We start from the raw sequence: 14,957 nt of genomic DNA on the forward strand, positions 1-14,957 counted from the left end.
CCTCAGCCCCCCCGCCAACCCCGATCTCCCCTCCTCTGACCCCCCGATCCAATCCCCGTCCCGCCTGCGCGTGTCCCCCCGCACCTGTACTCCTGTCACCCGCGGTCCGTCTCCCGGGACTCGCCACCTGCGGCCAAAGGGCTCCGGGGCCGCCTCGCCGGCCCTGCTCACCTTGCTGCCCTCGCGGAGCGGTCCCATCCCGCCTCAGTCGGGCGCGGCCCGGGGGCACCTGGCTGGGAGAGAGCGGACAGGAGACGCGCTGAGCGGGGGCTGCCGCAGGGACCCGCCGCTCTCCGCTCCGCCAGGAGTGCCGAGCCCAGCCCAGCCCAGCGCGCTGCTCCCCCGCCCCGACACGTGGTGCCGCCGCCGCATCCAGGCTCTGCAGCCGCCTGACGGGCTGGCCCGCTCCCTGCTGCCTGGGGCGCTCCCGTGCAGCCTGTGGGCAGGGCTCGAGTCCTGCCCCGGCAGCTCCGCCTGTCACCGAGCCCAGGGAGCGACACCCCGGGCCGTGGGGCCCCGGCTCTGCCATTGCCCCTGCCAGGTGCAGCCTCTTGCCGCTCTGGCGCTTGGCAGCTCAGCGCCCCGCCGCCCCTGCGGACAGGCCAGCGCGGCCTCTGGGCTGGGAGAGGTCAGCGCCGACACCGGCAGCCTCCGGTGGGTGGTTGGCAGCAGGCGCCTCTGCCGGCCGGCAGTAGCTGCGGGCAAGGGAGGCCGGAGTTAGTTACAATTTCCCGTCCCCCCGTTTGCCGCTAGGAAGGAAGCTAAGGGGCGGGAGGGGGAGTTGGCACTTCATCTTTAAGCAACACATTGAAAGGTACCTAAAATTGTTGTATTGTGTCTCTCCTCCATGCTTCATGTCTGTTGCCCCAGGCCCCAGCCTTACTCAGCTGAGTGGGACTACTCGATTGAGTAACAGGTTTTCTAGGATCGGAGTGTCAGCCTTATGTTGATCTAGGCGGGGGAGGAAGCTCTGGAGCCTCTGCCTAGAGAACTGTCTATTGGGGCTGGTCTGCTTACAGGATCAGTGCCCCTTACATTGTAAAATTCTTAGGGGAGGATTTTGTTTTCATAGACTGTGCCCAATACAATGGGACACCAATTCTGATTGGGATTTCTGGGTGCTGCTGTAATATAAATATTAAATAACAGTGAGTGTTTAAAAATAGCTGTTCAGAAATCAGCCCTTTTGTGGAGCTCTGGGAACCATGTAGGCAGAGTGAAAGGAGAGGTGCTTCTCAAAACCTGCAGGAGCAAACATTGTACCTTCTACTTTGCACCAATAGAAGTTGTCAGGCTAGTTGTTAAATACACAAACAATTAGATTACTAATTTATTAACCTAATAGTGGGATTAGATCCACATCTTCTCCATTGCTCCAAACTGTGCTCTGCCAATTAAAATCAAGCCAGCCCATGCCTGACATTGCCAATACTCTCTTTCAGATCAGCCCTGTAAATCACAGATGTGAGGGGATCATTATATTTATAACGTACTTTGAAATCCTTGGATGAAAGGTGCAGTATACTTGGAAAATATTACACAAGTGTATTTATTGAAATATACATTCATAGGCAGCCAGACAGAAACACATCAGAAAATGTCCCAGACATCCACCTCTTGCAGTGACACCAGAGTCCCCATTGAAAATGCAAGACTGCAACCTTACACCTAAACCACAGAAATAAAAATTCAGTCCTCCATCCCACTAGAAAATGTGTTCCTCTTGTGTGTTTCTCTAGTGAGCTGTACATGGCATGTGTGCATAGATATCCCATATGCGCCAGCAAAGCTGTTGCAGCAATAGAAACAGCAGATTAAGCTGTGCAGCATTGCCATTACCATAGCAACTCAGCTAAGGAAAAGATGATTTAATATTCAGTCACAGCCCTCTCCATAGCTTTCCATTTGGAGCCTGAATCAGTTGCCTGCCTGATGTTCTAAGGAACAAATTATATACAAAATGAAGTCTTCATGCTGCCTTAAGATTCCTAAGTATATATCTCCTTTTATCTCTTTGGGATATTTTTGCATAAAAATTTCCAGGGTAACATTAAAGTGATGAAACAGTCATTAATGTTCTAGCAAACATTTTATTCCCAACACTCCATATATATGGGAATAATTCCAAGGATTTAAAGTCATATCTTTGTTCAAATAATATTAACTGTCCATTAGATCATCATCATCATGAAGATGGGAGAGATTCCATAGGACTGGAAAAGGGCAAATATAGTGCCAATCTATAAAAAAGGGAAATAAGGACAATTTGGGGAATTACAGACCAGTCAGTTTAACTTCAGTACCCAGAAAAGATAATGGAGCAAACAATTAAGCAATCAGTTTGCAAACACTTAGAAGATAATAAGGTAATAAGTAACAGTCAGCATGGATTTGTCAAGAACAAATCATATCAAACCAACCTAATAGCTTTCTTTGACAGGGTAACAAGTCTTGTGAATAGGGGAGAAGTGGTCCATTGGTATACCTTGACCTTAGTAAGACTTTTGATACTGTCTCACATGGCCTTGTCATAAACAAATTAGGGGAATACAACCTAGATGGAGCTACTGAAAGGAGGGTGCATAACTGGTTGAAAAAACGTTCACAGAGGGTAGTCAAGCTGGAAGGGCATATCAAGTATCCTGCAGGGATCAGTTCTGGGTCCTGTTCTGTTCAATATCTTCATCAATGATTTGGATGATGGCATAGAGCTGTGGTTCTCAACCTTTCCAGACTACTGTACCCCTTTCAGGAGTCTGATTTGTTTTGTGTGCCCCAAGTTTCACCTTGCTTAAAAACTACTTGCTTATAAAATCAGACATAAAAATACAAAAGTGTCACAGCACACTATTACTGAAAAATTGCTTACTTTCTCATTTGTCTAAATGACATTTTAGTTTGTACTGACTTCGCTAGTGCTTTTTATGTAGTCTGTTGTAAAACTAGGCAAATATCTAGATAAGCTGATGTACCCCCTGGAAGACTTCTGCGTACCCCTTGCAGTATGCGTTCTCCTGGTTGAGAACCACTGACAGAGGATACACTTATAAAGTTTGCAGACAATACCAACCTGGGAAGGGTGGCAAGTGCTTTGGAGAACAGGATTAAAATTCAAAATGATCTGGACAAACTGGAGAAATGGTCTGAAGTAAATAGGATGAAATTCAATAAGGACAAATGCAAAATACTCTACTTAGGAAGGAACAATCAGTTGCACATATACAAAATGGGAAATGACTGCTTAGGAAGGAGTACTGCAGAAAGGGATCTGGGGGTCATAGTAGATCACAAGCTAAATATGAATCAACAGTGAAACTCTGTTGTGAAAAAAGCAAACATCATTCTGGGATGTATTAGCAGGAGTGTTGTAAGCAAGACACAAGAAGTAATTCTTCTGTTCTGCTCTGCACTGATTAGGCCTCATCTGAACTATTGTGTCCAGTTCTGGGTGCCACATTTCAGGAAAGATGTGGACTAATTGGAGAAAGTCCAGAGAAGAGCAACAAAAATGATTAAAGGTCTAGAAATCATGACCTATGAGGGAATATTGAAAAAGATTAGTGTGATTAGTCTGGAAAAGAGAAGACAGAGAGGGGACATGATAACAGCTTTCAAATACATAAAAGGTTGTTACAAGGAGAAGGGGGAAAATTGTTCTCTTTAACCTCAGAGGATAGGCCAAGAAGCAATAGGCTTAAGTTGCAGCAAGGGAGGTTTAGGTTGGACATTAGAAAAAATTTCCTAACTGTCAGGGTAGTTAAGCACTGGAATAAATTGCCTAGGGAGGTTGTGGAATCTCCATCATTGGAGATTTTTAAGAGCAGGTTAGACAAACACCTGTCAGGGATGGTCTAGATAATACTTAGTCCTGCCATGAATGCAGGGGACTGGACTAGATAATCTCTTGAGAAGTTCCAGTCCTACAATTCTATGATTATTTCCAGATCCTCTGTTGAATTATTTTGCTTTTTCTCCCTCGTTTGATAATTTTAACCAATTTAGTTTGTTTTCCTGACCAAAGAAACATTTTAAAACAAATCACTTTTAAAAATATTGACATACTATTGCTACAAATACCACTTTTGATAACTGTAACTGAGATGAGACAAAAAAATCTTTTTTCTGCTTGTTTGCTTTGTGTATTTGAATACACTTTGTGTAATAGGCCCCATACAGCAACAGAGAGAAATCTCTGCAGGTTCATGGTCAGTTTCACTATTTTCTCTGTAGTACAGTAGAACCTCAGAGTTATGAATATCTCAGTAATGGAAGTTGTTCGTATGAACTATTCAGAAAAACCTCAACCATATTATGGAAACCTTCATGGTGGTTCCCATGAAGTTCATTTTAATGGCCCCTCCCTCCATCCATTTGCACATTGGTCCTGCAGATGCTTTTTTCCAAGTATGCCAACTTACTGATCCAGAATGTAATTAATTTGCCCTACAACTCTGTGACCTGCTTAGCACTTGTCAGCAAAATGCAAAAGTCTTTTATGCTGCTTATGAGCCAAATATACTTTTGGATGAGCATCTCCCACAGGAGTTGTGTAGCATAAGCAGGATTTGGTCCTGTCATCCTGACAATGAATTATGAAGCAGCTTTCTTTTGCCGGCTTCAGGCCTATGACACTTAAATTTTCTTTTTCCACAAATATGACATAGACCATAACATGAAAAAGAACTACTCAAATGGTGCTGAAATTCATTTTTCAAAACTAGGGAAGGGATGGAAATGAGAAGGATTATGAAAGCACAAAATACAAGTGATCTTAAAACCAAGAAAAAACATTTTAGATTATTTATGAATACTAAGAATAAGTTTGTGATCTTAAACGTTTACTTGAAAGTTTGGGGGTCAATGTGTAGGTGATAAGCTACAGTGCAAATCGTGCAAGAAATGTAAAATAAAAAGTTATTCATTAACTATTCTAATAACACTATGGGACAGGATGATTTTAAAATAATCAACAAGATCAAACCTTGGAGAAAGAGAAGACTATAAGCACCTCTGTATTAAAAATATTGGAAAGAAAATATTTTGAATGAAGGCTAGAGATGGGAAATCAATACAAAATGCAGTTGGGTAACTTATCAATAGAGGGCAACAGAAGATTCTATGCACATACACAAAAATGTATGAATGATCTTTTGTGGTTCCTAATTTTGATAGATGGAGATCAGGCTCTTTTCCTAACCTGCTCTATAAATATCATCCAAGCTATGTATAACCCAGTTGCTTTTCTAATTGACTTTATTAAAGAAAGCAGCAATAAGATGGTAAAGATCAACTCAAACCTTCTCCCTAGGCTTGGCTACTCCTAGAAATCTTCCCTCAAGATTGCACAGCCCACAACCTTGATCCAGTCTTCCCAAAGAGCCACTCCCTGCACCTCTCTATATCCAGGTTGGATAACAACTAAGCAGAACCCACTGAACCATTTCCCAGAAGACTCAACATCTCCTAAAAGGGTGCGTTGTTTCAGGCAAACATTGACAGTCTGTTACAATATGTCTGTGTTCTTTTCTTCGGATAACTATGATTGTAGAGACACTAAACCTAATAGGAATTCATAAGGATTTTAATATGCATGATATGCTGTCAGGATGAAGTAATTTGGATATGGTAATTATTGAAAATGTAATCCACAAGGAGTCAGGATAGAGGCGACATATGGGAGATTTTCTGGTTGTGCCCCCCCCCCCCACAGCCCAGGCAGGCTGGGTGGCCTGCTGAGATGAGTCAGGGGGTGGAGATGGCACTCTCTCCTCATCCCCACTGCGTGGCACTGGTCCAACCGAACCCTGCTGCCCTGCCGTGCGGAGCTGGCCCGACTGAGCTCCGCTGGCCCGCTGCATGGCATCGCCACTTGCCCCCTCCGAACATTCCTCTTCCCCTTTAGTGGGGTGCACCCCACAGTTTGAAAACCTCTGTGAGGTGGTCACGTGCCCCCCAGAACTTTAAAATTGTGCCCCTTCCCATTATCAAGAGTTACATGTCGCCTCTGAATCAAGATCATCACTTTTTATTTTTATCCTTCATCATTCATTTCATTTCTGGATGTTAAGGAGAAGGGAAATGAAAGACAATGGGTCAGATCTTGTAAGTAGAACTATGAGTCTGATTGAATTCAGCGGAAGTTTTGCATATAAAGAATAACCCTCAAACACTCATGTAAGTAGCTTTAACCACATGAGTAGTCCTTAATGAGTCTTACTCTCACATGCCTAAGTCTTAACATTATCAGCCCCAGCTTATTCATAATCAAACCCCAAACTTATTTAGAGGAGCCTGGAACAATAATTTGCATTGTCATTATGTAGGAGGACACAATTTTAATAAAAGGACACAGGATTTATCTTCCACCATAATGGCCTGAATCTATGTACAAGGGGGTGGGAATGGCTCCAAGTACTATTAGCTATGAAAAGCTAATACAATAAAACAGTAAAAATTTTCCTTCTTTAAAAAAAAATAAAAAATGCCAGTGGGCAAACTAAGTACTATATTATATAACTACACTAAATAATCATTATTTACAGCAGACTTGCAGAGAAGCAGATGGACACTGCAAGGGCTGGGCCCGCTCTGCTCTTTGGTGGGCTCGTGGGACAAAAGCACCTAGCATACAGATGTGCCCCAGCAGATCCTGCTGGCCAAAATAATCCAATCTAAGACATATGGGATGAATATGCAACAAGAGTGCAATCCATGTAGACAATCACTCGAAGAAGAAAAACATCATATATTTTTGCAAAGTTATGTATTTTTTTGTAAGAAGAAAACAAAAAAATAAAAATGTCAAAATTGGGATTTACTAATCTTGCAAGTGTCTTTTTATCATAAAAACATGGAAAATAAAATAACAAAGCAAGAACAATGTTAAAAAGTTACTTTCTTAAAAATATTTTTCATATCTTGCAGACATCTTTTTAGCTTAATTATAGTACTAAATTATGCCCATTGGGATTACTTATGATAGTAAAATTAACAACATGTGTACATGTTTGTAGGATTGGGATCTTAAATTGAACAAAGATAAATGGATAATATATCGGTTTTCATGTACAAATCAATGCATGTGAATATTTCAGTTAACATTTCTGTGGCTTCAGAATTTTAAATCATTAGCACTAAACAAGAACAAGAATCTTTCCAAACTCTTATCTTATTTATTCCATATATAGTACAATGTTTATATTTTGGTCATAATTTTATGGGCCTGCTCTAGGGTTGCCAACATTCTAATCGCACAAAACTGAACACCCCTGCTCCTTCCCTTCCCGGAGGCCCCACCGCCCGTTCACTTCATCCCCCCTCCCTCCGTCACTCGCTCTCCCCCACTCTCACTCACTTTGGCCAGGCTGGGGTAGCGGGTTGGGGTGCAGGAGAGGGCTCCAGGCTGGGACAGGCGGTTGGAGTGTGTGTGGGGGGGGTATGGGCTCTGCGCTAGGGGTGTGGGCCTTGGGTGGTGCCAGAAATGAGGGGTTCGGGAGAGGGCTCCAGGCAGAGGGTTTGGGTCCGGGGGGGTGAGGACTCTGGCTGGGGGTGCAGGCTCTGGTGTGGGGCCGGGGATGAGGGGTTTGGGGTGCAGGAGGGGGCTCAGAGCTGGGGCAGGGGTTGGGGTGCGGGAGGAGGTGCAGGGTCCCGGCGGCACTTACCCTGGCTCCCAGGAAGTGGCCGCCAGGTCCCTGCGCCCCCTAGGGTGGCCCGGGGGGTTCTGCACACTGCCCTCGCGCCTGCAGGCACCGCCCCCACAGCTCCCATTGGTTGTGGTTCCTGGCCAATGGGAGCTGCTTAGCTGGCACTCAGGATGGGGGCAGTTCACAGAGCCTCCCTGGCCACCCATGTGCTTAGGGGCCGTCCGGTTCCGGGAACCTCATGTTACCAGGGCAGGCAGGGAGCCTGCCTTAGTCCCAGGCCTCTGCTGCACCGCTGACTGGACTTTTAATGGCCCGGTCAGCGGTGCTCACCGGCGCCACCAGGGTCCCTTTTTGACTGGGTGTTCTGGTCGAAAAACGGATGCCTGGCAACCTTAGCCTGCTCCTACTTCTACTGAGTTGTACAGAGGATCAGCCTATACAAGCACAGGATCTTATTACCTTTCACTTATGATCTTCCTGCCTTTCTTCCCTCCTATTCTGTGTTACAATCAATTATCTAGTTAGGCCTTGATCCTACAATTGCTTCTACATAGGCAGACTCAGTGCAGATCCAGAATTGGAGCCTTAGGGTACATCTACACTACAGCGGGGAGTCGATTTAAGATACGCAAATTCAGCTACGTGAATAGCGTAGCTGAATTCGACGTATTACAGCCGACTTACCCCGTTGTGAGGACGGCGGCAAAATCGACTTCTGCCGCTTTTTGTCGGCGGCGCTTACTACCACCTCCGCTGGTGGAGTTAGAGCGCCGATTCGGGGATCGATTGTCGCGTCCCGACGGGACGCGATAAATCGATCCCCGAGAGGTCGATTTCTACCCGCCGATTCAGGCGGGTAGTATAGACCAGGCCTTGGACTGTAAATTCTTTGGGGCAAGGCCACTTTATTGATTTGTATGATCTAGTACAACGTGGCCCTGTTTGGGGCCTTGGGGGAATGCTACTGTAATAGAAATAATGAATGATAAACTCCCATTGACTTAAATAGGGACAGGATTGTTTGTTTCTGTCATTTTGGATGTAAATTTTCACAGTAATCAAATAGACTGCAACAGTCCGCAATAAGTCTTTGGGAGCTTTTAAATCATCACTTCTACTGAATAAAAGTAACAGGAAAATGTGGCATTTAAGCAGTTTTATGAATATGTTTTGGTTTAGGACAGCTATATCAGCTGCTTAAGAACATTATTCATGTAAATGAGCTTGCTATGAAATGCATTATTACTCTACCCAGTTTCTTTTCAACAAGATAACTACATGTTCTGTCTATCTTGGGCACTTACAAAGCACCTATCACTTAACTATTTAGGTACCTGCACATTCAAATGATCAGAATAACATGCTTTTTATACATTTCAGTAGCATTGCAGCAAAATTGCTTTGATACATAAGCTTTAATAGTTTAAGATTTTTTTTAAAAAAGGACAAATATTGCACCATTTCCAGTAAAAGATATACGTTTATAGGCTGATGTCCGAGAGTTTGAAAATAAGCACCATTGTTGTGCTGTATATACAGATTTTAATGTGTTCAGGAATCCCTACAAGGAGAACATGAAACCATTAATCATTTTACACTTAATTTTATAAAATAAACATGAAAGGAAAGAATTAACTGTATTAAACAATTCCACTTTGTCTCAAAGTTGTTTATATTATTAGTCTGGGATTTTATTTATGTCTATCCTACATGCTGTGTAAAACACAGACAAAACAAGTATCAGCATGGAAATATTAACATTTCCCACTAATCTTAGAAAGGCAAAGATGTTAAAATTATTGATTTATATTCTGGTTTATGTAGTTGAAAGAGACAGATCGAGTCTGAGATGACTTGTGTTGTACATACCAATGAAGAAATACATCAGCTTCACTTAAGTTACTGCTAATACTCAACTACATTTCAGTGAAGTTACATTACTGCCAGAACAAGGTATTGATCTGTAGGCCTGTACTAAGGCAAAATGCCTACTGGCGCCAGCTCAAATTTGGCTCCAGCAGCATCTGTGGCATATAGCCCACGGGAGTAGCAAAGCTTGTCTGTGGCACATAGCCCACAGGAATTGCCTTGGCTCTATAGCTGCACATGCCTGCACCCAATCCCTTTGCTCAGTGCATAAACGTTGTCAGACCAAATGCCTCCTAGCACTTGAGGATGGGGATTATGGAGGACACAGTCCCCTTGCAATTCTCACACATGCCCTGTGTATTAAAAAAAAGTTATGGGGACCCAGTCCTGGTTCTCCCTCTTGCTCCCCCACCCAAGGAATAGATACAATGTTAGAGCTGGATAAAGGGCCTGGAAATGTTTAGGGCTCTGCATTGGGGCAGTGAGAAAGCTCATTTAAACAAGTGCTGTGCTCCCTTCTTCCAGCAGTGCTACATCCACATGGCCATGGATCTTTTCTCTCCCTCTTGAGCATCGCGTCTACTGGTGCAGCTAGCTTTAGGCAGCCATAAAGGACATGTGTATCTCTTACTGCAGCATAAAGTGGGTTCACTGACTTCATTGGGAGTTTTACTTGAGTAAGTATTAGAGGATTAGACCCCCAATTTGTTAAGGGTTTGTAATAGAACTTGGTCCTGCATTCCTTACTTGTACATAACTCCCACAATAATCAATAGGCCAGATTCTGCTCTAAAGATATTTGATTCCCCATTGAAGCCAAGGTAAGTTTTGCTGTAGGTGAGGTATGCAGAATCAATTATTAGGAAACTATTCTAGATTATTAAGTGGAATTATTGGCACACACTATACTGCAGTGGTGGGCAACCTGTGGCCCGCGAGCCGCACGCAGCCTGTCTGGGTAATCTGCTGGTGGGTCGCGAGACAGTTTGTTTACATTGACTGTCTGCCGGCATGGTCGCCCGCAGCTTCCAGTGGCCGCGGTTCGCCGTTCCCGGCCAATGGAAGCTGCGGGCAGCCGTGCCTGCAGACGGTCAATGTAAACAATCTGTCTTGCAGCCCACCAGTGGATTACCCTGACAGGCCCCGTGCAGCCCATTGGCCGCAGGATGCCCACCACTTCTATACTGTGTCTGCACTGTTTGGCAATGTGAACCCCAACGATTTGAAAGAAATAAAAAACACCCCAGTTTCAGAACAAATGTTAGTAATCACAATTATTTTAAAAATCACTTTTATGTAGAATTTCTGATTTCCTTATGTTTTAGTATATCTGTTCAGAACTCAATCCTAGCCATGTATAGTCAAAACTCTCATTGACATCAGCTGGAGTTTCAGGTGGAGAGAGTATACAGATTTGGCTGCTTAATGTCAGATACTAACTATTCTATTTTTCTGTTGTAAAACTGTCTTCTTTGTATCCTTTTTATTGTTCCACTTTTCAATTTAAATTTTAATTAGTTTTTTGGAAGTTTTTAAAACATGAATGTTTGCATCTAGCAAGTCAGTGCTGATTGGATTGTATTATTGCTCACTGTGGACCTGATCCTGCATTCATTGTAACCTAAAGCTCCACATGAACCCATTTGAAGCCAACAGAACTTGTGGGTATTCAGGGAATGCAGATCAGTCCATCAATAACATAAAGAGCCAAAATCTATGGGCCTGACTCAAGCGGAATTCCCATTGACTGCAACAGTAGTTTTGCCTGAGTCAGGACTGTCCGAGTAGGCCCAAACTCAGTATTAAAATTACAACTGGTATGTATTGCAGTACAAGAGGATATTTTTTATTTTTGAAAATCTTGTGCAATAAAACATATACAAATATAAAACATTTTACTTTTATATGGTACCAATGGGGTTAAAGGACGCATACTTGTAGCATAGACCCGAGAGAGAACTTGTGACAAAATGAATTACTAGCTTGTTGAAATCTAAAGTAAGCAAATACCAGAAGTTGTTCCAGAGCAATTATATTAGTTTTACTGTAAATGTAACATCAAATAGTGCACAGAGTGTTAGTATATTTTCTTCACCAATCCTTTTAAATGTTACATACATCAGGGGTTCTCAACCTTTTTCTTTCTGAGTCCCCCCAACATGCTATAAAAACTCCATGATCCATCTGTGCCACAACAACTGTTTTTCTGCATATAAAAAACAGGGCCGGCATTAAGGGGTAGCAAGCAGGGGCAGCTCCAGGCACCAGCGCAGCAAGCGCGTGCCTGGGGCGGCAAGCCGCAGGGGGCGGCATGCCAGTCACTGTGAGGGCGGAAGTCAGGCTGCCTTCGGCGGCATGCCTGTGGGAGGTCTGCCGGTCCCATGGCTTCAGCGGCAATTTGGCGGCGGGCACACTGAAGGAGCAGGACTGGCAGATCACCCGCAGAAACGCCGCTGATCCGCCGAAGGCTGCCTGACTGTCGTGCTTGGGGCAGCAAAAATCATAGAGCCGCTCCTGGTAGCAAGGAGGGCAATTGCCTAGGGACCCAAGCTACAGTGGCCCCCGCATGGCTAAGCTGCTCAGGCTTCAGCTTCAAGCCCGGATGGTGGGACTCGGGGAGGTGGAGCTTTGGCTTTCTGTCCTGGGCCCCACTGAAACCTGCTTGTGGCCCACCAGACGGCCTCGGACCCCTGGTTAAGAACTGCTGACATACATGAAGAAAGTTAATGGTCACCTAGTTAATAATCATTGGAATTTAATTTATTCATGTGAATATTTTACACAAGTGCTATGCCTTGCAGTAAGAATTTTTAGGTGCTTGATTTTATCACATAGGAAAATTTTATCTGAAACATGAGACCTGTTTTCTGCCACTTACTGTGAACGCTTATCACCCATTTAGGTACTTTAAAATTTAACTTTCATTGTAGTATAAACATGAATTAACTCATCTCCCATTGTACAGTTACATGCACATACAATCTATGAGAATTATTTTCGAAATACTACATCATGCACCATCTACTATATGTGATGTTACAATTTATAAAGAAGAAAAAATAAGTAAAAGATCAACTTTTATTTCATTCCCAGTACATTATAATTTTTATAGCAATGTCAATGGACCTTTAAGGATGTCTCCAAAAGAATTTAGTTATAAAGTCAGGTGACAAAAAAATTATAATTTTTTGTATCGGGAGAAATATATGTCTCTGCCGCAGAAACAAGGGCTTCTGCTGTTCTCTTGCTAAAAAATAGTATGCTTAGTCTGCTTGGCAGAGAAAAAGATAGGTTGACCACAAGTCTAGGATCATATATGTCTGGCTCAGGGCCCTCACTGCAAATTCGCATCAGATTCTCAAGCACTTTTTCAAACATTCTGTTTCTGTAACATGATTTTGTCCTCTTGAGAAATAAGAACCCTTTCTTCAGAACAGCAATTGAAACCGGAAATGACTGGATAATATAAATCATATGATAAAGATTAGGCAATTTATCTTTGCAGTTTGACAGCACACATTGACAAAGATTTTGCCTTGAGAGTTGAGTTAGACTTTTCAGTCTAAAACTTCTGAATAAATCCCAAATGGCCAACTGGGAATCATCAACGTTGTATAATTTTAACACTATTTCAAATATAGTTAAATAAATCTTTCAAGCTCTTTAATCCCATGTTCTTCTAGAGCTTGTTTCTTGGCTGGCCAAATGTTTATGTCCAGCAATTTCACACAGTGACAAATCTTTATGTAAGTCTCCAAAGCTGTTTCTCACAGTTTGCTAGGTCATCAGTGTAGGTGAGACCTAAAATTCTTAAGCACATTACTATCACCATATAGTCTGATCCCATTGCAAGTTACTGACTTTGGGTTTTTTTCTGCGTCAGCTAACAAGTCATTCAGTGCAACATACAAAGTTCCATTCTTTATCCTTTCTAGAGTACGGTAGAATTTCTCCAGCAGTGATATGACATAGAACAAATCAACACAATCTTTCTGAAGAGACAATGCCAGCTTTGAGAATGGATCAACTATTTCTATTATTAGTAAATGATGCAGCACAAACTTCAAGGGTTTCAGAGTTCTCAAATAGCCATAGGGTCTTGTTTTATCAACAAGAGTTGTTATTTTCTCACTGACCATGCTTTCAAGATGTGGCACTACCATAGGAAATAACTGAATAAAAGGCTTTACTTGCCCTATTTTTGTGCTGTACCCAATGGGTTTCATTTGCTTTCTCAGGCCTGGTCTACACTAGGCGTTTATGTCGAAGTTAGCGCCGTTACATCGAATTAACCCTGCACCCGTCCACACCGCGAAGGTATTTAGTTCGACATAGAGGTCTCTTTAATTCGACTTCTGTACTCCTCCCCGACGAGGGGAGTAGCGCTAAATTCGACATGGCCATGTCGAATTAGGCTAGGTGTGGATGGAAATCGACGTTAATAGCTCCGGGAGCTATCCCACAGTGCACCACTCTGTTGACGCTCTGGACAGCAGTACGAGCTCGGATGCTCTGACCAGCCACACAGGAAAAGCCCCGGGAAAATTTGAATTTGAATTCCTTTTCCTGTCTGGCCAGTTTGAATCTCATTTCCTGTCTGGACATCGTGGCGAGCTCAGCAGCACTGGCAACGATGCAGAGCTCTCCAGCACTGATGGCAGTGCAAGCTCAGAATAGAAAGAGGGCCCCAGCATGGACTGATCGGGAAGTCTTGGATCTCATCGCTGTGTGGGGCGATGAGTCCGTGCTTTCCGAGCTGCGATCCAAAAGACGGAATGCAAAGATCTATGAGAAGATCTCTAAAGACATGGCAGAGAGAGGATACAGCCGGGATGTAACGCAGTGCCGCGTGAAAATCAAGGAGCTGAGGCAAGGCTACCAGAAGACCAAAGAGGCAAACGGACGCTCCGGATCCCATCCCCAGACATCCCGTTTCTACGAGGCACTGCATTCCATCCTCGGTGCGGCCGCCACCACTACCCCACCACTGACTGTGGACTCTGAGGATGGGATAGTGTCCACGGCCGGATCCTCGGACATGTTAGCGGACGGGGAAGATGAGGAAGGAGATGAGGAGGACGAGGCAGTCGACAGCGCTCACAACGCTGATTTCCCCGACAGCCAGGATCTCTTCATCACCCTTACAGAGATCCCCTACCAACCCTCCCCAGCCGTTACCCCGGACACAGAATCTGGTGAAGGATCATCCAGTAAGTGTTGTAAACATCTAAACATTTATTTGTAACAGAACATGATTATTAACAATGTAAAAAATGGGTTTCTCATGATTACTTTGAATAACTTAACGGTTCAGTCATGGGCAGTGCAAGTATTTCAAAAAAATCTAGCAATGTCCGGTTTTGCATGATTGTCCTGCCCAAGCCGCTCTACTGTGTAGTCCCTGCTACTGCAGCTACAGTAAGATGCGGTCTATATGTCCGGGGA

The 14,957-nt window shown here is 43.7% G+C and overlaps 1 protein-coding gene and 1 long non-coding RNA gene across 3 annotated transcripts in view; one reads left to right on the top strand and one right to left on the bottom strand.

Moving 5' to 3' along the window:
• SYBU (syntabulin) overlaps nt 1-287 on the bottom strand; it is a 70,611-nt gene extending 70,324 nt beyond the window's left edge. The window contains exon 1 of one of the 2 annotated variants that reach the window (XM_034763496.1): nt 172-287. In XM_034763496.1, coding sequence (XP_034619387.1) covers nt 172-198 — 27 coding nt within the window. In that variant the 5' untranslated portion in view covers nt 199-287. Of the gene's footprint in view, nt 1-84 lie in introns of both variants that reach the window. The other variant, XM_034763495.1, reaches the window with a different exon arrangement.
• Nucleotides 288-700: 413 nt separating this feature from the next.
• Nucleotides 701-6,758, top strand: LOC117873758. Its single transcript, XR_004644804.1, has 3 exons — nt 701-814; nt 5,309-5,471; nt 6,546-6,758. It is a non-coding gene; the product is annotated as an uncharacterized LOC117873758 (long non-coding RNA).
• The last annotated feature ends 8,199 nt before the right edge of the window (nt 6,759-14,957 follow it).

Source organism: Trachemys scripta, chromosome 2 (genome assembly GCF_013100865.1).
Source record: "Trachemys scripta elegans isolate TJP31775 chromosome 2, CAS_Tse_1.0, whole genome shotgun sequence".
In the NCBI taxonomy this organism is placed as follows: Eukaryota; Metazoa; Chordata; order Testudines; family Emydidae; genus Trachemys; species Trachemys scripta.